Source organism: Protomyctophum parallelum, assembly GCF_964188405.1.
Source record: "Protomyctophum parallelum genome assembly, chromosome: 7".
NCBI classification, from domain to species: Eukaryota; Metazoa; Chordata; class Actinopteri; order Myctophiformes; family Myctophidae; genus Protomyctophum; species Protomyctophum parallelum.
This window is the reverse complement of record NC_139705.1, coordinates 35,696,225-35,718,545: the sequence shown is the minus strand read 5'-3', so window position 1 is coordinate 35,718,545 and position 22,321 is coordinate 35,696,225. Positions and strand designations below refer to the sequence as shown.

Below are 22,321 nucleotides of genomic sequence, written 5' to 3'. Positions count from 1 at the left end.
GGAGAGGGACACTGTTGGACCTGGGGACACTGTTGGACCTGGGGACACGGTAAGAGGGGACACTGTTGGACCTGGGGACACTGTTGGACCTGGGGACACGGTGAGAGAGGGACACTGTTGGACCTGGGGACACGGTAGGAGAGGGACACTGTTGGACCTGGGGACACGGTAGGAGAGGGACACTGTTGGACCTGGGGACACGGTAGGAGAGGGACACTGTTGGACCTGGGGACACGGTAGGAGAGGGACACTGTTGGACCTGGGGACACGGTAGGAGAGGGACACTGTTGGACCTGGGGACACGGTAGGAGAGGGACACTGTTGGACCTGGGGACACTGTTGGACCTGGGGACACGGTGAGAGAGGGACACTGTTGGACCTGGGGACACGGTAGGAGAGGGACACTGTTGGACCTGGGGACACGGTGAGAGAGGGACACTGTTGGACCTGGGGACATGGTGAGAGAGGGACACTGTTGGACCTGGGGACACGGTGAGAGAGGGACCCTGTTGGACCTGGGGACACGGTGAGAGAGGGACACTGTTGGACCTGGGGACACGGTGAGAGGGGACACTGTTGGACCTGGGGACACGGTGAGAGAGGGACACTGTTGGACCTGGGGACATGGTGAGAGAGGGACACTGTTGGACCTGGGGACACGGTGAGAGAGGGACCCTGTTGGACCTGGGGACACGGTGAGAGAGGGACACTGTTGGACCTGGGGACACGGTGAGAGAGGGACCCTGTTGGACCTGGGGACACGGTGAGAGAGGGACACTGTTGGACCTGGGGACACAGTAAGAGGGGACACTGTCGGACCTGGGGACACGGTAAGAGGGGACACTGTTGGACCTGGGGACACGGTAGGAGAGGGACACTGTTGGACCTGGGGACACTGTTGGACCTGGGGACACGGTAAGAGGGGACACTGTTGGACCTGGGGACACTGTTGGACCTGGGGACACGGTGAGAGAGGGACACTGTTGGACCTGGGGACACGGTAGGAGAGGGACACTGTTGGACCTGGGGACACGGTAGGAGAGGGACACTGTTGGACCTGGGGACACGGTAGGAGAGGGACACTGTTGGACCTGGGGACACGGTAGGAGAGGGACACTGTTGGACCTGGGGACACGGTAGGAGAGGGACACTGTTGGACCTGGGGACACGGTAGGAGAGGGACACTGTTGGACCTGGGGACACTGTTGGACCTGGGGACACGGTGAGAGAGGGACACTGTTGGACCTGGGGACACGGTAGGAGAGGGACACTGTTGGACCTGGGGACACGGTAAGAGGGGACACTGTTGGACCTGGGGACACGGTGAGAGAGGGACACTGTTGGACCTGGGGACACGGTAAGAGGGGACACTGTTGGACCTGGGGACACGGTAAGAGGGGGCACTGTTGGACCTGGGGACACAGTAAGAGGGGACACTGTTGGACCTGGGGACACGGTAAGAGAGGGACACTGTTGGACCTGGGGACACAGTAAGAGGGGACACTGTTGGACCTGGGGACACAGTGAGAGGGGACACTGTTGGACCTGGGGACACGGTGAGAGGGGACACTGTTGGACCTGGGGACACAGTAAGAGGGGACACTGTCGGACCTGGGGACACGGTAAGAGGGGACACTGTTGGACCTGGGGACACGGTAAGAGGGGACACTGTTGGACCTGGGGACACAGTAAGAGGGGACACTGTTGGACCTGGGGACACGGTAAGAGGGGACACTGTTGGACCTGGGGACACGGTAAGAGAGGGACACTGTTGGACCTGGGGACACGGTAAGAGGGGACACTGTTGGACCTGGGGACACGGTAAGAGAGGGACACTGTTGGACCTGGGGACACGGTAAGAGGGGACACTGTTGGACCTGGGGACACGGTAAGAGAGGGACACTGTTGGACCTGGTGACACAGTAAGAGGGGACACTGTTGGACCTGGGGACACGGTAAGAGAGGGACACTGTTGGACCTGGGGACACGGTGAGAGGGGACACTGTTGGACCTGGGGACACAGTAAGAGGGGACACTGTTGGACCTGGGGACACAGTGAGAGGGGACACTGTTGGACCTGGGGACACGGTAAGAGGGGACACTGTTGGACCTGGGGACACAGTAAGAGGGGACACTGTTGGACCTGGGGACATAGTGAGAGGGGACACTGTTGGACCTGGGGACACGGTGAGAGAGGGACACTGTTGGACCTGGGGACATGGTGAGAGAGGGACACTGTTGGACCTGGGGACACGGTGAGAGAGGGACCCTGTTGGACCTGGGGACACGGTGAGAGAGGGACACTGTTGGACCTGGGGACACGGTGAGAGGGGACACTGTTGGACCTGGGGACACGGTGAGAGAGGGACACTGTTGGACCTGGGGACATGGTGAGAGAGGGACACTGTTGGACCTGGGGACACGGTGAGAGAGGGACCCTGTTGGACCTGGGGACACGGTGAGAGAGGGACACTGTTGGACCTGGGGACACGGTGAGAGAGGGACCCTGTTGGACCTGGGGACACGGTGAGAGAGGGACACTGTTGGACCTGGGGACACGGTGAGAGAGGGACACTGTCTTACCTGGGTATACGGTAAGAGGGGGCTCAGAATAATTCATGAAGCTTTAATTGAATTAATTTACTGCCAGGAGGAAAAGGTCACGCTGCTGATTTCTTCTTTTTCAATTTCCGCTTCTTATTCATGTGCGTTTCTTTCCCACACTCAGACAGATGTGACCGTGCCAATGCACACAGCTGTCAGGAGGGATTGTGTAGCACTTTCATGGGTCTTTTCCGAGTCTCCACATGGCGCTCGTTTTCCCCGATGGAAAAAACGATAGCATAATGAGCACCTATCTCTGCTCGTTCCGCAGACAAAACACTCCAGCCTGCGTTAACAGCCCAGCCAGCTAATCTCTGCCGCTGATTGGTGGACTGTTATCTTTAAGGTTTCATCTGGCTTACTGTCTTATGGCCGGAGCGATACGACATCAAATAAATATCACCATTATTTAGAACTTTTGCATCGGTTATGATTAATGAACGGTTGTAAACAAAACAAGCATATCTACTGTACAAGCAGGCATCACAATGCGTGATATTGTGGATTGGACATTTTCACAATTTTTGTGTTGTTTTGTTGATATACTGTAGTGTATAACTAATAAAGAGAATACATAAAAAAAAAACATGCTACTCGATTGTTTAATTAACCTACATGAGAAAGATTAAGTCTGTTATTGGTTCTTAATGTTGGTTTCCACATATTTAAGGATAATTGCACTATAGAAAATAGCCTTAATGGGTGCTATTTAGAGACATAAAAGTGGCCATTCTGTTTTCCGGGTGCCAGGGAAAGCCTGCTTTCTCAGTGATCAATGGAGGGATGGAGGCGCGGAGGTCGGCGGGCAGGGGCTGCACATTTATGGTGGGGGTGAGGGTGGGGGTGACGACACAGGAAAACGGCTGCACGGCTAAAGCAAGTCGTAAATGGCGCCGGAGGGAAGGGTCATCCTTTTCAAGGACTAGTGGGCTAAATGGCAAGCCGAGAGAAACAGGGAGGGGGAGAGAGAGAGAGAGAGAGAGAGAGAGAGAGAGAGAGAGAGAGAGAGAGGGAGAGGGAGAGGGAGAGGGATAGGGAGAGGGAGAGGGAGAGGGAGAGGGAGAGAGAGAGAGAGAGAGAGAGAGAGAGAGAGAGAGAGGGAGAGGGAGGGAGAGGGAGAGGGAGAGGGAGAGAGAGAGAGAGAGAGAGAGAGAGATGGGGTGAGGTTTTACAGGGCATCTGTCGGTCCTTGGTCTCTAGGATTTATTAGCAGGAGGAGAGGGGAAGGGGCGTACCACAGGGACCCTGGATTGGTCCCCTGTGAGTCGTGAGGGCAGATGGATGGCTGTCTGACGTTGGCCTTCCCTGACATTAAATCACAGAGACACACTTGGAATGCAGACTTCCAAGACATACATACTGGACCGTGAACACACATATATGACACATACGAACGCTGCACATACTGTGCTGCATGACAATACACACGCACACGCACACGCACACACACACACACACACACACACACACACACACACACACACACACACACACACACACACACGCAAGTACCTTCACACATGCACAATTTCAAAAAGAACATCAAATATACAAACACACACTTGACTGCTCAAACGCACAAAAGACAAAGAACACACACACACACACACACACACACTAGGTCCAATTTACATGCAGGCGGCCACAAGACTGCACTGTCTCCCCTTGGCAGGCGGGATACATGCGCCTCGTGTCAGTGAGCACTCTGGTCAGGATCTGACAAGAGAATAAATGTACGGCGTAGGGGGAAAGAGAGAGAGATGCCAGCAGGGAGGGGGGGGGCGCGCACTTCCATCAATTCAGCGCCGTTACAGCGAGCCGCCGGGTGACGGCAGGTCACTGAGCGTCAAGAGCGATGGTGGGAGAAAAAAAGAGGTGTGATTGAAAAGGCCGAAGCCAGATCCACTTCCTCTGTGAGGGTGGAGTGGACTTAGCTGGCCGGGCCAAAACGTTACAGTCGGAAGGACATGTTGTACTTGTGCCTGAGTAACACCCCCCCCCACGGACATGGCTTGATGTGGCCAGTGGTGGACAAAGCACTCAATGACCAGTACTGGAGTCAAAGAGTAGATACTCCTGACAAATTTTGACTTTGAATTCATAATGTCGCTTTTCCCTTCCTAGAAATGTGATCGGGTCAAAGGTACAATATTTGTCTTTGAAGTGTAGTGGAGTCGTCGCAAGTTACAAAAAATTATACTCAAGTAAAGTACAGATACTCAAAAAAACCTCAACCCTTTACACCGGGAACCCCTTTACGTTGTTATACCTTTCAATACGGGAGTCCCTTTTTGTAACAATAGCTGTTGCTACATAACAGCTAATGCTTCAGAAAACTTTACATTTAGAGGATTTAGAAGGCGTTTTTGGAATCGGACTCAGATCTAAATGGGTTAATTACAGTACCCACCGTTCACCACTGCTAGAAGCATTCATCTGTGCTGCCGACAGTGTATTTGACAGAGTCTGGCTTTTGTTTTTGTACTTGTTCAGAGCGAGTGGGCGCAGACACAATGAGAGACGACCACGGATGATGCAACAGTTGAACGAAGCTGATAGATTCCCTGCTCTCCGGCATAAGAGATATATTTTATTTTGGCTGGGGAAACGACGTGAGTAATTTATACGTCAATAGCTGTTTTTGTTGTTTGTCTATTGATTTATCTGTTTATCTGAATCTAAGTTTGCAAATGTTGCTAAGAAAAAAACATTTGTTCCCTTACGTGGTGGACTATACTTTCTGTATGTGTTTTTTTTACCTGTGACGTTTTCCGTTATTATGTGTACCTGTCGATGTGCTTCTACTTTTTGTACCGTATGTCTTTTGACGTTTCATAAAAAAAATTCTCCTTCTCCATTTCTGCCCACCCCCCCGCCTTTTCCCCCCTGAAAACAACGGATGAAAGGAGCTCCCACGTCCCACTTATTTACGACTGTAAACCTGTGATGTGAAAATAAGACTGATTCTTACACTTACTGTACAACCATGTTCGTATGACGTCACAGATGGTGGCATGAATGTGTTATGGTGTGGGCGAAAGCCAATCAGAACCAAGCGTCGCCTCGATGCCCTCTAACAACCCCCACACTCAACTGTCAGACCCCTCCCCCAATCCCTCCCAAAGCATTATGGGCAATGAAGTGAATGAGTGGGGTGAATTTACCGACAGACTCCTCTCCTCCGCTGGCCTCTGGGGGCACGCCGCCGCTACCTGCCTCCTCTTCCTCCTCCTCTTCCTCCTCCTCCACGCCGGGCCCCTCCCCGCTGGGCTCGCCGCTGCCGGAGTCCTCGAAGGCGGAGGGCGAGGGCGGGGGGAGGCCGCCGGGGGGGGTGGGCGTGGGGGTGAAGGGGTTGGTGTGCGGTGGCTGGGCATGGGTGGTGAGGTGGGGAGAGGGCGGGTTGGGGGAGGTGAGGGTGGTGGCGGCGGTCGGGGGGTCGGCGTCGACGGTCCTGGGGGGCGGCAGACCCTCCACGTGGCCCGGCGGGGGGACCGGGCCGGCGGACGGGGTGGGGGAGGAGGCGGGGGAGAGGGGGGTGACAGAGGGGTCGGGGGTGGGTCGGTCGGCTGGCTCGGCGATGGTTTCTGGGGGGGAGGGGGGAGGGGAGGAAGCAAGGAATGCAATGTATGAATGGCTTAAGCACAGATGGAAATGTTTATTTTGACCTCAAATAAGCTATGGTACAGGCTACCACAAGTCAACACATCTTCCAATACATTATTAAAAACACATATTGATTGTATGTTCATCGTTTTTAAATTACTTTTTACACAACATAAAATTGTATTAAAGTGTCTTCTTTCCCAAAGAATTCATTGACAGATTCTTGGCTGCATACTGCAAAGTTTGCAAACCCCTTTCTGTGATTCTTTATACACAGTAAACAAGACCAGAGCATTGAGTTGACATTTCATTTTCACACAGACAAACTCACGTGCACGCACGCACGCACGCACGCACGCACGCACGCACACACACACACACACACACACAAACCTCCTGCAATGAAAGATGTGTGCGCATGCGCGTCTGACAATAACTACAGTAGGATGAGATGAGAGAAGAACTCTTTGCATGACAAACCATAAATAATAGAGGAGCCCCTGTCCACTGCATATGCTGAGCGAAAATGGAATATGGAATATGCTAAAGATGATGTACCATATTCAGTCATGTCGTGCTCTGGAATGTGGTGCTGCCTCAAACATGAGCTACAGTACAGATTGGATTAAAATAACTACAAACTGTGTGTGTGTGTGTGTGTGTGTGTGTGTGTGCGTGCGTGCGTGCGTGCGTGCGTGCGTGCGTGCGTGCGTGCGTGCGTGCGTGCGTGCGTGCGAAACAGAATAATGGCCACATACTGTAGCATGTGGTTGAGTATTCAAAAGGTAAATAGTGTTTCTAATCCAAAGAGTTTAACGAGGTGCATTACATTCACACACAGAGAGCAGAGGAAACCATACAAGGAAGGCACCAACCTGCGCATCGGGAGCAGTTCGCATTCAGTGTCTTGCTCAACGACACTTCAACACTACAAATGGAGTGTCTACTGTCTATTTCCATTTGTATACGCTCAGAGTTAGAAACTAAATTAACAATGTGTACAGTACAGTGTGTGTGTGCGTGTGTGTGTGTGTGTTTGTGTACTGTATAGTGTTAATTTATCTTTTTACTTTTTTACTCTGAGAGTATACAAATGGAACCAAATAGACACTCCATTTGTATACTCTTAAGAGGGACATTAAATAAATGCAAATGCTACTGCGCGCTGTGTGTGTGTGTGTGTGTACATGCTGTGCCAACGCCTATGAATTATATATCCATATTCAAATGCTGCACTCCGGTTGAGCAGCTTTAATCACCGGCAGCCACTGCCTCCAGTGATGAATGATTGATAGAAATAGGCCAACGAAGAAGAAGAAGCCGCCGTTAACTCTGACTTCAAAGACAGCAGACTGCTGCTCGCTGAGCGCAAGCATCCGTCAACGCCAGCACAACACTCTGTTGTCAGATGCACACACGACGCACACAACACTCCACATCAGAGAGAGGGAGAGAGAGGAGGAGGGAGATGGAGAGAGAGAGAGAGAGCGAGGACTCATATATTGTTTTACTTAAAAGTATAGCAATGCAATGAATGTACGTATATGTACTGTATGTATACTATAACGTTTAAGCAAGGGGTTAATGCGTGTCAAATAATTGTTGTGGGGTAAGAAAACGTACAATATTAGTCTCTGAGATGTAGTGGAGTAGACAATAGTCAAAAGTAAAAGTAACCTACCTCAAAATTGCACTTGAGGGCAGTACTTGAGTAAATGTACTTAGTTACTTTCCACCGCACAGAGAGAGAGAGAGGGAGAGAGGGAGGCTGTCTGCAGAGAGACCATCATTACCCATGCATAAAGGCTTCAGTGCAAAAGGACAAACAGTCTGTGATGAAAGAGATAAATAGGACAAAAACTCCTGAGGGGGGTGGGGGCGTAGAGGAGGGGGGAGCTGGTGGAATGGGGGGGTAACTGTGGTGGGGTGGGGGGGCGTAAGTAAGTGCCTCAGATTGTGTCGAGGCAGGCGGGCGTGACAATATTTGTCGCTTTTACTTCGCCCGCGTCCCCCGAGTGTGAGCGTGGGGGGTGACACGAAAATAAGCCCGGCGAAAGAGAAAGAGAGAGAGAAAATATCCACCCCGTTCAGAAAATTCGCACCTCATTAAAATTCTGCTAACATTATGCGTAGGATTTAATTGCATGCTAATAATCGCAAACTTGATCGGCAATTACGCGCCGAGGTGTGAAACTCAATACCTTGACGACGCGGGGTTCGGTATAATCATGCACCACCCCCTCCTACCCTCCCCGCACACCATACCACAACCCTCTGCTTCTGTCATCCGAAGGGGGGAGAGAGAGAGAGAGAGAGAGAGAGAGAGAGAGAGAGAGAGAGAGAGAGAGAGAGAGAGAGAGGTGCGGAAGTTAGAGCCAACGTCGATGATATCGCCCAGAGCGATGCCACACTCTGCCTTTCCTCTTGGCTACACCTGTCAGTCAGGTGCGCAGTGTAGCGTTTGGACAGCCCTGCTCACTGCACACGTGTGTGTGTGTGTGTGTGTGTGTGTGTGGACGAGGGGAGGGCAGGCAAACCCCCCAACCTTTCTAGGTTTAACAGTCCATTTGCTTTCTTGCCTTTTCCCCGTCAGACCGATTCATACTTTGTCGCGCGCAGGTGTCGAGCAAAGTAAATAGCAGCTCTGCAAGCTCACAACGTGTCGCGGTGCGACACGTTGTGAGCTTGTAGATCTGCTTGTAGAGCTTGTAGATCTTGACAGCACAGTACAGAGAGAGCAGGTGTCAGAGCGGAGCTGGCTTTGTTCATCTGGGCTTGCCAGGGCGAGGTGCAGTTATCTCTGAAAGGTGGCAATTAAGATTGTTCTGCGACGGCAGGCTGCACACTCGGCGTGTAGGAGGAGGAGTAGTGGTGGAAGTAAAAGCCCTGTGTTTAAGATTTTACTTGAGTAAAAGTACAAAAGCATTGGCGTCAAATTATACGTACAGTACTAAAATATTTCCAAATGTGTCACATTGCGGCGCATTATGAGCTTGTACATATTTTCGATTATCCGAAGTATAACAGTGGTATGTTTTGTATTAATAATCTAAAACTGCAAAGTAACTTAGTAGCGGCTGTGAAATATTTCTAGTGGGGTGAAAATATTTCCTCTCTGAGATGTAGTGGAGTAGAAGTATAACGTATTTAAACTAAACTAAATGTACTGTACCTCAAAACTGTACATTACTTGAATAAATGGAGGAAGCCGCTCCAGCCAGGAGAGCAGAGGGAAGGCAGGCGGTGAGATTGGAAGGGTGGGAACAAGACCAAACAAAACCAAGTGAAAGAGAAAAATAACAAAGACGGAAGGGTGAAGAACGGAAGGGAGGGGTAGTGGGAGTTGGTGTTAGAACCGAGCTGACGCTAGAACATGGCAGTGAAGAATGAGAGCTGAATAGAGGAGGAGGATGATGACAGAGGATGGTGGTGATGAGGAGGAGTAGCCATGGGGGAATGAGAGAGAGAGAGAGAGCTATCCGGCCATATGGCGCCACTTGCTGCCAATTTGCCACAAACCTACAGGTGATGAAGCCATATGGGACAGGCTGGTCACTGCCAATACAATTGTCAGGACAATTTTCAGGAGGCTTTTTTTTGCTATTCCACTTACGGTTGAGCAGGAGAAGATCAATAATTTGTTCATGTTGGCCGCATAAGTCTCTTATCCAAGCTACATTGCACCTTTTCACAAATATATATATAATGTACTGTACAAAATATATGTTTTTAAACTCTGAAGATCAAACGGATTAATAAATAACACATAAATGTTTTATACATTTTGAAACTAAAAAGGCATGGGAGACATGACAGTCGCATTAAAAATGTATATTCTTAATCTACAAAAGTGTGAAACTTCAGCGAAGGCCTTCATCTGAGTTATACTTCCTTGAAGTGTTGTTTGTGTCTGCAGCACTAGCATGCCGTGGCATTGAACCCGCGCGGCTGTAAGCGCTGCATGTAAACAGCGGGGACGGCTGAGGCGTGGTGCTGAGTTGAGCGTGAGCCGCCGCAAATGCTAATTCGCACCCAGTCACACGTGAAATGAGCTCGTGATCTACAGTAACCCCCGAGCGGCGAGCGGCGAGTCGAGCGGATCCCCTCCGCGAGGCCACATCCGGGGGAAAGAAATTAAGCCATTCTGGGCGGGAACCCCTTTTGGTGTTTTAAAGCATTATGTTATACTTTAGCTATTGAAAAATAGCAGATCTACAAGCTCGGTGCCGCGCTACGAGCTTGTAGATCTGCTATTTGTTTTTTAATCGTGAAATATTTGAATATATATTCTTTCAGAGTGAACGTTTTTAACTAAAATGTTTGCTTCTGGGGTGTCCCTGAAACAACATATTTTCAGATGGGGGGTCGGCGGCCAATTACATATATTTTTGGAGGTCCTTGACATGAAAATGTTTGAGAACGACTGACATTTTTCAGAAAACTGTCAGGATTTAGAAGACATTTGTAGAATCGTCCTCAGATCTGAATGGGTTAAAAGATCCTTGTTGGCTGTCGGAGGGCTGGTGAGTGTTGGCAGTGGAAGTACTCATATTTTCTACTTGAGTAAAAGTAGGATTAGTAGAAATACTAGTAGAAATACTGCCTGTTACAAGTCCTGTATTCAAAGTTTTACTTGAGTGAAAGTACTTAATTATAGACAATAAACAATAACAGTTTTTTTTTATAGTGAGCTTGTAAATTGGCTATTTTCAAATAGTACTTATATGTACAGTAAATGTACGTAGTTTACTCAAGGGGCTTGGGTAGAGAGGAGTCCTTCCTGCCAGGTACAGGATTACATACTACCCTACATCTCTACTGCCAGGCAACAGAGCAACTCTCATTTTCCCTCGCAAACCCATGGCACTGCATTTGTAATCACCAGATGTTCGGATTTGTTTTGGTGCTTTGGCACCCAAAGCTCCTGAAATGAACATGGGGGGACAATTTTCACAAAGCCACACCTCTGGCGTACACAGTCGGACAAAACACTCCAGGGAGGTCAAGTGTTGCGGAGCAGAGCCGCTGACGGTTAGAGGAATTCATCTGACCGCTAAAAGATTCTCAACCTTTTCTGGATCAGGGCCCACTGGACCCCCCCCCCAATCCAACCAGTTAACACAGCAGTCGAATGGCTGCCGTGTTTAGTGGTCAGATGGGTGGGGCCGCCTGCATTTTTTTCAGAGCATGTTTATTTTAATGATCAATCAATCCACTGTGTTCCGGCTTGGATCAGTGGAAGCAACATAGTGTACTTTTAGATACATAATACATTTTACAAGGTCTATATTAATACTTTTTCTCATTTCATTTTGCCATTCCAATTATTTTGGGGACAACTTGCAATGAATATATATCCTCACGGCCCACGCCAACCACACGGGTTGGTTAGGATATCGCTGTGGTAACCGACAATAGAGAGCGACGATTATTTCGAAACCCGAAAATATGCGGCACCTGGTGCTGGTTTGTGGCCAACACTCCCAGCTGCCCATCCCCCCCCCTCCCACATGTGCCCACCACCATGGTGTCTCTTCAGCCCTGCAATAACGCCAGCTACCAGCCAACTGCACGCCTCCACGGTGTACATGAAAGCCATTGGCTTTGACACTATTCTGAGCACCTGGTACTGCACTCCGCCCCCCATCCCCCCACGAGGCATTTGAACTGACGAGGGGAAAGAACTTGCTGTATTTAGTTCTAAGTGAAGTACCTGCCCCACCAGGGCCGGTGTGACGGGATCAAAACACTGAATGATTCAGAGGGTAGATTGCTAGACAGTGGCCCTGAAATATACACTTTCATCCAATTCATTTCGTCCAAAATGTTAGACTTGATGGTTTTGGAATATAAAGTACGACATTTTGCCTCTTGTCTCCAGTAAAAACAAGTCGCAAAGAGCTGTGTTGAGAGCTAGTCCAAATTGACGTCTGCGTGTTCCTAAGCAACATCAATCCTATATAACCAGGAAGGACTTGGGCGGCTGTTTAGATCCCATAACCCAGAAGAAAGGGTGCACAGTAATTATCTACTCAGCTAGTTGTTAAACAACTGCCAGGATTGAGTAGTATAAGTTTCTGATGTTTTTGCAATGACAATATTACTGCTATACTGCTATTAATACTCATATTCGGTATTGGCAAAAAAAGAAACCACTCTTACTCGGTCATGAAAAAGTGTGAATGGCTGCCCCCCTGATGTTTTAATGTGTCAGTTTGTGTCAGTATTACCAGGCCCAGGTTGTCAGGCAGGCCATGGTTTCTACACCCCCAACACATAATAAGGGATTGATGTGTTTGGACTGGAGCAGAGAACCTAATCCCCACAGTGGGCCAGGGAATCAAACAGGAAAAGTGTCACCAGAATGTTGGGGAATTGTGAGGCTCAGGCTCCAGTCAAAACGGCAGGTCTGTATCTACAGGGGAGCATCTGTCAGCCTGCGCTCCTCTCCCTAAATTACTCCCTCGCTGTCTGACACCGCTCCCTTTCCCTCGCGCTGGGCGTCGCTCTCGCTCATTCTGACACCTGCTGCTCCGCAGGCAAACCGACATAAGCGATTCTATGTGCTCAGTTGTACGAGTTGGAGTTTGCTCTTTCAAATAGCCTCCAACCGTGAGACTCTGACAACAAAAACAGCAAGCAAATGGGGAAGTCGGTGTGAGACGCTCTGCGGTAAACATCAAAACAGGACTCAATTCACGCGACGCTACGTGACTCGTCCATTAACCTGTTCTATACTATATCGCTTGCCTATTGATTCAAATTAAAAAATGCAGCAGGTCTTATCTACAAGCGGCACTGCATTTCGAGATTGTGGATCTGCTACTTTTTATGCTTTTGTGTGACGCTGTAGTATGGCCTAGTAGGGGCATTAATGTACGAAAAAACACAAAAGGTTTGACAGTCTGACAGCGGCGATATAATCTGTTGACTGGACTCAAGTTCCTGAGGGCTCTACACCAAATCTCTTAGGCTATGTGAGGAGTTAATTGATATTTTCGCTGAAAGTTCGCCCCCTGTTCTGGCGAACATACCTTCTCCCTCTTCAGGGTTGTTTATGGTTATAATGGAAACGTAGATCAATCTTCATATGACCACCGAGCTCTGACTATAGGTGCGCCACCCGCTCAAAACATATAAAAATAAAGGGTAGTGGGTCGCACACACCAAGACTGCAGTTCAAATATAGTTTATTTCATATTTGAAACAAACGGACAAGCCGTTCATGACTAATTGCATGACAAATTTCTAATTTGTTTTTAAACAAATCAAATTAAACTAATCCCGCAATAGGGACATTTGGGCATACCCCCCCCCCCCCCCCCCCCCGCACATGATATATTGGATGGATCGATGCTATTGACGGTAGAAAAAAGAATGATGCTTTACTCTAATGTATGTAACTGATCTATGAACGGCAAAAAAAGCCTGATGTCCCCAGCGACCTACATTAGCTGTGTTTAAACAATCCTACAATTGTTTTGCTTTGTATATATATATTTTTTGAGATGTAATTGCTAGTCACATTATTGACTGCTAACAGATACTTTATTACACAGCCCCAATCTGTGATTACCCACTGGGTGTGATGAGGTGATTAGCGGTGATGTTGTGCACCTGCACCATGTCACCATTCCTTTAAAAGGAACCAGTCACACTCTACACTGATAAAGGCTGGATAGCCGAAACGTTTGTCCATTTGTTTCAAATATGAAATAAACTATATTTGAACTGCAGTCTTGGTGTGTGACCCACTACCCTTTATTTTTTATAGAAATAGAATATATGGAAAAGTAAAAACTAAACAAAAAACCTCACAGATCTTCATGGGTTCTGAAAACGTTTCATATTATGGAAGGCCATAGTCATTAGTCGAAAGAGCTAAAAGACAGATGGGTTTCGAAAGACATGGAGAAAACAAAAGTCTTAGAAACAAGGAGCTGGTGGCGATTGGAAGGCCTGCAGCCCTGCAGCACTACTCATTATGTTTCAAGCAGCGCATGACATCCCCTGTGTGTGATGTATGACAGTATATGGCCGGGCCTCACCTGGACACTGGCCCAAGCTATCCACAGTGATGTCCTTGTCCTGCCTGCAGGCTATGGTCCTCAGCTGGCACTGGTCGGCATAGGTCACCCCATCCGAGCCACACACCTGCTCCACCACGACAGAGATGGAGAGAGGAGAGCAGTGAAAAACATGTAATGTAATCCTCCCCATCGGCAGACAAAATATCGCCACAAGACACCCCCCCTCAGAGCAATTTGAACCTTTCCCACCGTGCTCACCGTGTCTCCATAGCGACCATTTCTAATAGCGGCCAATAGGGGTGTGACGGTTCACATAACTTGGGTTACGGGTTCGAGATTATCTTCCACGATGCTTTGCATGGAATCAGTAGCATAAGCAGTGGTGGAATAATGACTTTGCACCAGTTTGGAAGTAGCAATACCACAGTATAAAATTTAAAAAAAATAAAAAAAAATCTCACTTAAGTCAAAGCATGGAAGAATTTGAATGAAAATATACCAGGGGGTCCCCAGCAAAATTTGTACTCAATCATGTTAACCACTTTATCCATATTTCATACATTGGCTGTTCAAAAATAGAAGCTCGCAGCACACATCTGCTATTCTTTTTTTTACATTTTAGAAAAAAATCTGGGGGGGGGGGGGGGGTTTAGAACCAGTGCTTTACACCACTGAGCTCAAAGCATAAGGTTTCCTGGAGGCTACCGTCTAAACACTGATGTTCATATCAGTGGTCTCCTGTTTCTGTCCAATGGTGTCACTTCAAAAGCAGTGGCAGGCTATTGTTGTAGACATTTCTATCCACCATTTCCATGGAAACCACGGTAGTGGAACTGGCTGGGAATGTCACAGCTCCGGCTTTACATTCTGAATCCTTTTTTGGATATAACTATCTTTTAAATGTTTTCTGTTATTTCGTTTCATACACTCTTACCACATAAACCCTGGTGTCCCTATTTTAGACAATACATATATTGTCAATATACCGTGGGAATGGAATATTTGAAGATAAAATAGCATTTTGTATGATGAAGTACAGTATATATGGCTTAAGTGGTTAATTTGTCTATACATGTAGCGGTGCTGATCTTGTTCGAGTGAGAATACATCCTCAACTGTGGCCCATGTACAGTTCATTACCAATGCATTTTATGAACATGCAATAATGTATAGTATATACTAGGCATATCGTCTCTGTCAGGTAGAAACCTCATTATGTCCAAGCTTGTAGATCTGCTACTTTGGATACTTTTGTGTGACGCTGTAGTATGATCAAGTAGAGCATCCATTTAAAAATCACACCCGTGTGAAATGAGGGGGTTCTTATCATCATACATTTTCTCATTCCGGCCAATCACTTTTGTCTTCAATGTTTGTGTTTACACAGACCCTCAAAGCTGGACATAGCCCTCAAACACGCACGCATGCACACGAAACGTTAGAATATGGAGATAAGAGGTTTCCACAGCAGATGTCATGGTACCAGGTGAGTGAGTGACATACCTTGGTCTTGTTCTTGTCGTCACAGTCAGGTGAGGGACACTCACAGTGGGCCTGGCCGTTCTCCTCCACGCACGACGCTCCATAGCGACACTCCAGCTCGTCACATGACGTCGGCGCCTCCGGACCTGAGGAGGGAGTTAGAACAGGATTTAATTAACATCCAACTCATTAACATGCAACGCAAACTTCATTGCGGTTTCATGTCAACGCCGCTGCGGTGAAAGATCGATTACTCTGTTGCAGTAAAAAAAACAAAATGTGTGTGTGTGTGGGGAGGGGGGACGGGGACGGGACACACCCAATACACACGCAATATCGGTAGAGGGTGCAGTGGAGTAACAACATTTTACATTTTTTCTGGTGAAAACAAATCCCTTTCTGGCCAAAAAGTGCATTCATACGTCTGGTGGGGGGCTCGAAGTGGCGTCCATTATGGAAAGTATAGCTTTCTAATTACACCACCCGTCTTTGTATTGGTGAGTAGGTAAAACATAATTTGTATTTTCGCTACAGAGGAGAGGCTGGTCTGCATTTCATGCGAGGCAGGAAGCCAATCAGTTCCATAGCCTTAATGAGCCAATCAGATCCATAGCCTTAATGAGCCAATCAGATCCATAGCCTTAATGCAACGGCAGCAAGAGCAGTAAGGCTATGGACCAGAGCTATAATATACTTAAGTATAATTTTTAGCTACTTTTACTTTACCTCAGTATTTGAAAGCTTAAGTCATTTAGCAGATTTGATTATTATGACAAAATACACATTAACCACTTAACAACGTCCTATGTTATACTTTGACTACTCGAAAAGAGCCTATCTGCGACGCGATGCGTCACAACCTATTGTGAGCTTGTAGATGTGCTACATTCTGAGACAAAAACAAATGTTTTGGCACATTTTGACAATTTCAAGCACTTTTTACTTGGGCTCCTGCGAGGATATTTTAATGCCAATGCTTTTGTACTTTCACTACAAGTAAAAATCCTCAATCCAGGCTGGCTCTGAGAAGCAGCTAGTCCGCCTGGGCTCTGTGTTTGCTCCGACATCACAGGAGCTCGGGATCCACCCCACGCATCGCTCCCCGCTGTCATGTCAGCCAGGCCCAGACAGACCATACCTTTATCAGCACCGTGTGTGTGTGTGTGTGTGTGACGTGGCGCCGTGCTGTCCGCCCCGCTGCCTGTGTGTGCCGGGACTATTTGCTTCATTAGGCACTTTACTTCCAAGTCCACACACCCGGCGGTAAGCCTTAATGAAAGAGCGACAGGCCACCTCCTCGGCAGCTAGCTGTAACCTTTCTTTGCTGCGCGCTGCGCTCATTTGGGGGGAGCCGTAGTCAGGTTATTATGCCCGATCAATTATTTAGGCCGGATTTATATGCATGGTGGAGAAGGAAAAAAGCCTGTTTATGCAGTTACTCCTCTATATGTGTATTGGAGGGGATGAGAGTATGGCTGCCAATGTTGCAGCCAGCAGCAGGTGGAATATATATATATGCCTCACCATTCCTTCTACACTCCTCCTCCCCTCCTCTTCTGTCCCCCCCGCTGACTGTCCCCATGTCTCCTCATCTCTCTCCTCTCCTCTCCTCTCCTCTCCTCTCCTCTCCTCTCCTCTCCTCTCCTCTCCTCTCCTCTCCTCTCCTCTCCTCTCCTCTCCTCTCCTCTCCTCTCCTCTCCTCTCCTCTCCTCTCCTCTCCTCTCCTCTCCTCTCCTCTCCTCTCCTCTCCTACCTTGGTCGCAGCCGTTGGTTCCCATCTTGCTGCCATCGGGACACACGTTGCACTTCATGCCCTTCACCCCCGTCTTGCAGGAGCACAGACCCGACATCTGCTCGCAGTCGTCACGCACTGAACCTGATGCGTCACAGTTACACGCTGCATGGATGGATAGACATAAAGACAGACAGACAGACATAGATAGATGGGAAGGGAGGGGCGTAGGAGAGATGGGAGAGAGAGACATAGACAATGAAATAGATAGACATCAAGGTCAACATAAAAAATGGGAGACAGGTTGGGAAGCGGCGTGTGTGTATATGTGACATTAAGAGTGATGGAGAGAAGGGTAAATGTCTTCAAGGGTGAATTATGTCTCGGACGGGCGCAGACAAATGTGCAAGCTCGCAGGCACACATGCACGCACACACGCACGCACGCACGCACACACACACACGCATGCACGCAGTAAAATCCAGAGTGTTAATTTAACTCAGAGAGTGTACACTCTCAAGTAAATTTTCACAGTACAGTTGCTTACACCCACACCGCACACACAATCACCTAAGTGCGCCTACAGACATCCACAAATGGTGGTCTGCACCACCATGTGTGTGTGTGTGTGTGTAGCCTATTAGGAGTCTTCTCTTGAGTGGCACGGTAGCGGCAAACCTGAGCCTCATCACAACCTTCCTTTGATGCACATCCCCCTGTCAGGATGAGGGGTTAGGCGTGGTTCAGAGCGAGGCCAGTTGGCGCTCAGGGGCAGGCGAGCAGGGGATACACACACAGAGGTGGAGAAGGAAGGTGGTGGCGTAGAAGCAAATAACCACCCCGGGGAAGGAAGGACAAAGCACACAGTGTTCCCGGTCTGTGTGTGTGAGCGTCTTTTCGTTTGCTCATCGGAGGTTAAACGTCTGGGCCTGGCCGCAGCGGGGGTCGCGGCTCCCGCTATGGGCTGAAAATGCTCAGGAGATCACTGGCCGCACGTACTGTATGTTCAGGAGGTGAAACAGCAGCGGCCGAGTGACCTCAGAGAATTGAACAAAATAAGTTTGTGAATATCTGAATGTGTCTGTTCTCGGCTCTGGAAAGAACACGTCGAATCTCTGTTTGTTTGGGAGAGGTGTGGCCGCTGGCCAATCTGACCCGTTAGGCTTTGCGGATTGGCCAACGCTTGGTGTCGCGTTTGTACCGATTCGATTCTCCAATATAAATGGCGGTGTACAGTATGTAGAAATTGGGAGATAAGTCTGAAACTCCTACAGAACATGGCAGACAATATGTCGTCACTGTCAGGTGGAAACGTCATGTGTCCTGTTACCTTTGAGGATTCAAATAAAAAAATAGCAAAAGTAGCAGATCTACTCGTTTTGAGCTTGCATATCTGCTTCATTTGATGCTTTGGTGTGACGCTTTAGCTTTAACGACATTAACGACATTAATTTATCGTAATGCTGCCCGGCAGCAGCGATGTACAAAGACTACATCAGGTAAAGGAGTATTTCACCCTTCACACGAGGAGATCTTTATAATATACTGACGCGCAGTGCCGGTCTGACCTCGCCTTGCACTGCTGTATTACTGTCTGCTTGTAAACACACTGGTCAAGGAACTGAAGCGTAGGAATTAGCGACTGTGGAAAAACTGCAAAGGTAGTTGCAGTTTTCCTCAGTGGCTCTGGATGAGAGCCTGGGCCACGCGTGACATGTGAGTGTAAGTGGAATGGAATGCTTTGACAGGACATAATGAATGTGCCAGCAGGCAGCCATACAGTACACCGAGGAAACACCGGCTGCCTTACGTGTGCAGCCGCTCATGTTCTCCGTCACGATGCCGCGGAAGTTCCAGAAGCCGGGCTCACATCGGTCACATTTCTGCCCGCCGACGCCGGGCTTACAGGAGCACTGACCGCTGGTGGGGTCGCATGTCCCTTTGTAGGCTCCGTAGCTGTTACACTGGCATGTGCCTGGAGGTGGGGAGACACACACAAAAAAGTTATTGTACCCGCTGTTGTCACCCGTACCTTATTTATCTTCACGCATGGGCACCGTGTACGCAATATTGTTTAACCACTTAAGCACTTGTCGGGCTATAAAATAGTGAAAATGGCCCATCTAAAAGCTCACAATGGGTTGCATCACAAGCTTGCTTCCCTATTTTGACATTTTGGAATGAGAAGAAAACATTTGTGTGTCTTAAAAAACACACAAAAGAAGAAAAACGTTTGCCTATAATGACATGCCAAAAATAAGAACGGCAGCTAGGAATTTGTTAAGACAGAACAATCTATATACTGCAGATATAGTGTGGCAGTGGCACAGGAGGAGCTGCATGGAGAAGATAATATGTATTTGATGTATTTCCATGTTTTTGTTCTTGCTTACTGTAAATCGCTCTGGATTAAGAGCGTCTGCTAAATCTCTAAATTGTAATTGTAATTGTAGAATAACTGCTCCTGGTGAGCAGGTTGGTTTGAGCAAGACGCTGAACCCCTAACTGCTCCTGGTGAGCAGAGCAAGACTCTGAACCCCTAACTGCTCCTGATGAGCAGAGCAAGACGCTGAACCCCTAACTGCTCCTGATGAGCAGAGCAAGACGCTGAACCCCTAACTGCTCCTGATGAGCAGAGCAAGACGCTGAACCGCTAACTGCTCCTGATGAGCAGAGCAAGACGCTGAACCCCTAACTGCTCCTGATGAGCAGAGCAAGACTCTGAACCCCTAACTGCTCCTGATGAGCAGAGCAAGACGCTGAACCCCTAACTGCTCCTGATGAGCAGAGCAAGACTCTGAACCCCTAACTGCTCCTGATGAGCAGAGCAAGACTCTGAACCCCTAACTGCTCCTGATGAGCAGAGCAAGACGCTGAACCCCTAACTGCTCCTGATGAGCAGAGCAAGACTCTGAACCCCTAACTGCTCCTGATGAGCAGAGCAAGACGCTGAACCCCTAACTGCTCCTGGTGAGCAGAGCAAGACGCTGAACCCCTAACTGCTCCTGGTGAGCAGGTCGGTTTGCTTTTCTCCGCCGTCGGTGTGTGAGTGGGTGAATCTCATGCACATTGTTAAGCACATTGGATAAAGGCGCTATATAAACGCACCATTTATAGTGCATGATTCAAAACGCCTTGCTTGAATTACAATGTGAAACCTCTCTTTTTTCCATCATCCAGTCGTCTGACTCTGCAGAATGAAATGTGCTCTCAGTTTTGTTGCTTTAATAATGTAATTAACCCCATGCCACACTGCAATGTACAGCTTTATTAAACAGGTCTCTGTCTTGCAGTGCGGTTGGAACCAGACCTCAAGCACACAGTAGATCTGCTATTTTATAATTTGTTGTTTAAACATTATAGTACATTGACTATATGGTAAGTATATATTACCATATAGTCAATGACAGACAAGTATATTGTATGTCAGGTGGAAAATGCATGTGCAAAACGTTTCAGGATTCAAATAAAAAAATAGCAAAAAATAGCAATTTCAAGCTTGCAGTTCTGATACCTTTGATGCTTTTGTGTGACGCTGTAGTATGATCCAAGTACGGTGTTAATTTACAATCTTTTTGATATATATATATATATATATATATATATATATATATATATATGAATATTGAGATAAGAGGTTTCTGCATGACGACAACGATATTTTGATGCCAATACTTACAATCAGCACTTTTTCCTCAAGTAAGATACTGAATACACTAATACAGGTCTTTCATTTTATATTGCGGTGTCGTATTGCTGCATGGTTTTACTTCCACCACTGCAATCGCTTTGTGTAGGTAAGTTATTGGTAGCAGACAAGCCATTGATTATTAGTTAGCGTAAGATAGGGTTTTAATTAAATTGGACAACAGCACTTTTATGTTTACATTTTTATGTTCAATAATGCTGGTGTGTCGTCCTGCGCGGTCACGAGTGTGTATGTGTGTGTGTGTGTGTGTGTGTGTGTGTGTGTGTGTGTGCGTGCGTGCGTGACCGTACGGTTGGGGTTAAACAAAAAAGGTCCAAATTGAATTTTATAAAATTGATGTGGTAAAATCATAGGTAAAATCAGATTTCTGATATTACACACACAAGTATAGTAACAGAAACGTGTGTGTGTGCGTGCGTTTGTGCACTTGTCATTGATGCGGAGCCTATAGAGAGAACTTGCTGCAATATGACTTCAAGGTTTTTTTCCTTTTCATTGAAACAACAAAGCAAAGCTGTTTATCTCCCACTAGCATCGCTGCCATGTAACATTTCCACATACATGACAGCTGAGGGCTAGAGAGTAATGAATAATAAATAATTATTTTCTGCCTGGCCTATATAAAAAAAAGATCAAACATTACAACAGTGAATCTGCCGTCAAATGATGCTTTGACGCCTTCAATATGGGTCTTACATTTCACCTATTTCACTGTGTTATGGCACCATTTTTCAATAACTAGAAAGATAGAGGGAGAAGAGTAGAGCTATTAATTATGGATGACTTTACTTTTTACTTTTAGTCACTGTGGCTGATTTCTGAGTAAATACACCTGCTTATATCCACCATACTGTAAGTCTTCCCTTCCTACCTACAACATTTATTTTACGCTATATGAGCTTTATGCACACTCCTCTCATCATTATCATTAGTCACCATCAACAGATGATTGGCAATTAGCATATATATTGTTGTTGTCGTCGGGAAACCTCTCAATGTTCAAACTTTTTGTGTTTTTTTCATGAACTAGAGCCACTGGCCTACTTGGAACGATGCACTTATTATGTCTGTGTCCCTTTTATGCCCATATATGGAGTTCTTTGTCAGGCATGTCCAAATATGGAGTGTTGTCAGAATAGGCCAGCTCAATATACTGCAGGG

The 22,321-nt window shown here is 47.6% G+C and overlaps 1 protein-coding gene across 2 annotated transcripts in view; it reads right to left on the bottom strand.

The window, feature by feature from the left end:
• Positions 1–22,321, bottom strand: part of agrn (agrin) — a 346,246-nt gene that overhangs the window by 59,072 nt on the left and 264,853 nt on the right. For both annotated transcript variants that reach the window (XM_083770140.1, XM_083770141.1), the window contains exons 14-18: positions 19,262–19,426; positions 17,473–17,616; positions 15,741–15,865; positions 14,256–14,361; positions 5,769–6,188 (exon numbers count right to left, since the gene is read on the bottom strand). In XM_083770140.1, the coding sequence (XP_083626266.1) occupies positions 5,769–6,188; positions 14,256–14,361; positions 15,741–15,865; positions 17,473–17,616; positions 19,262–19,426 (960 nt within the window). The remainder of the gene's footprint in view (positions 1–5,768; positions 6,189–14,255; positions 14,362–15,740; positions 15,866–17,472; positions 17,617–19,261; positions 19,427–22,321) is intronic.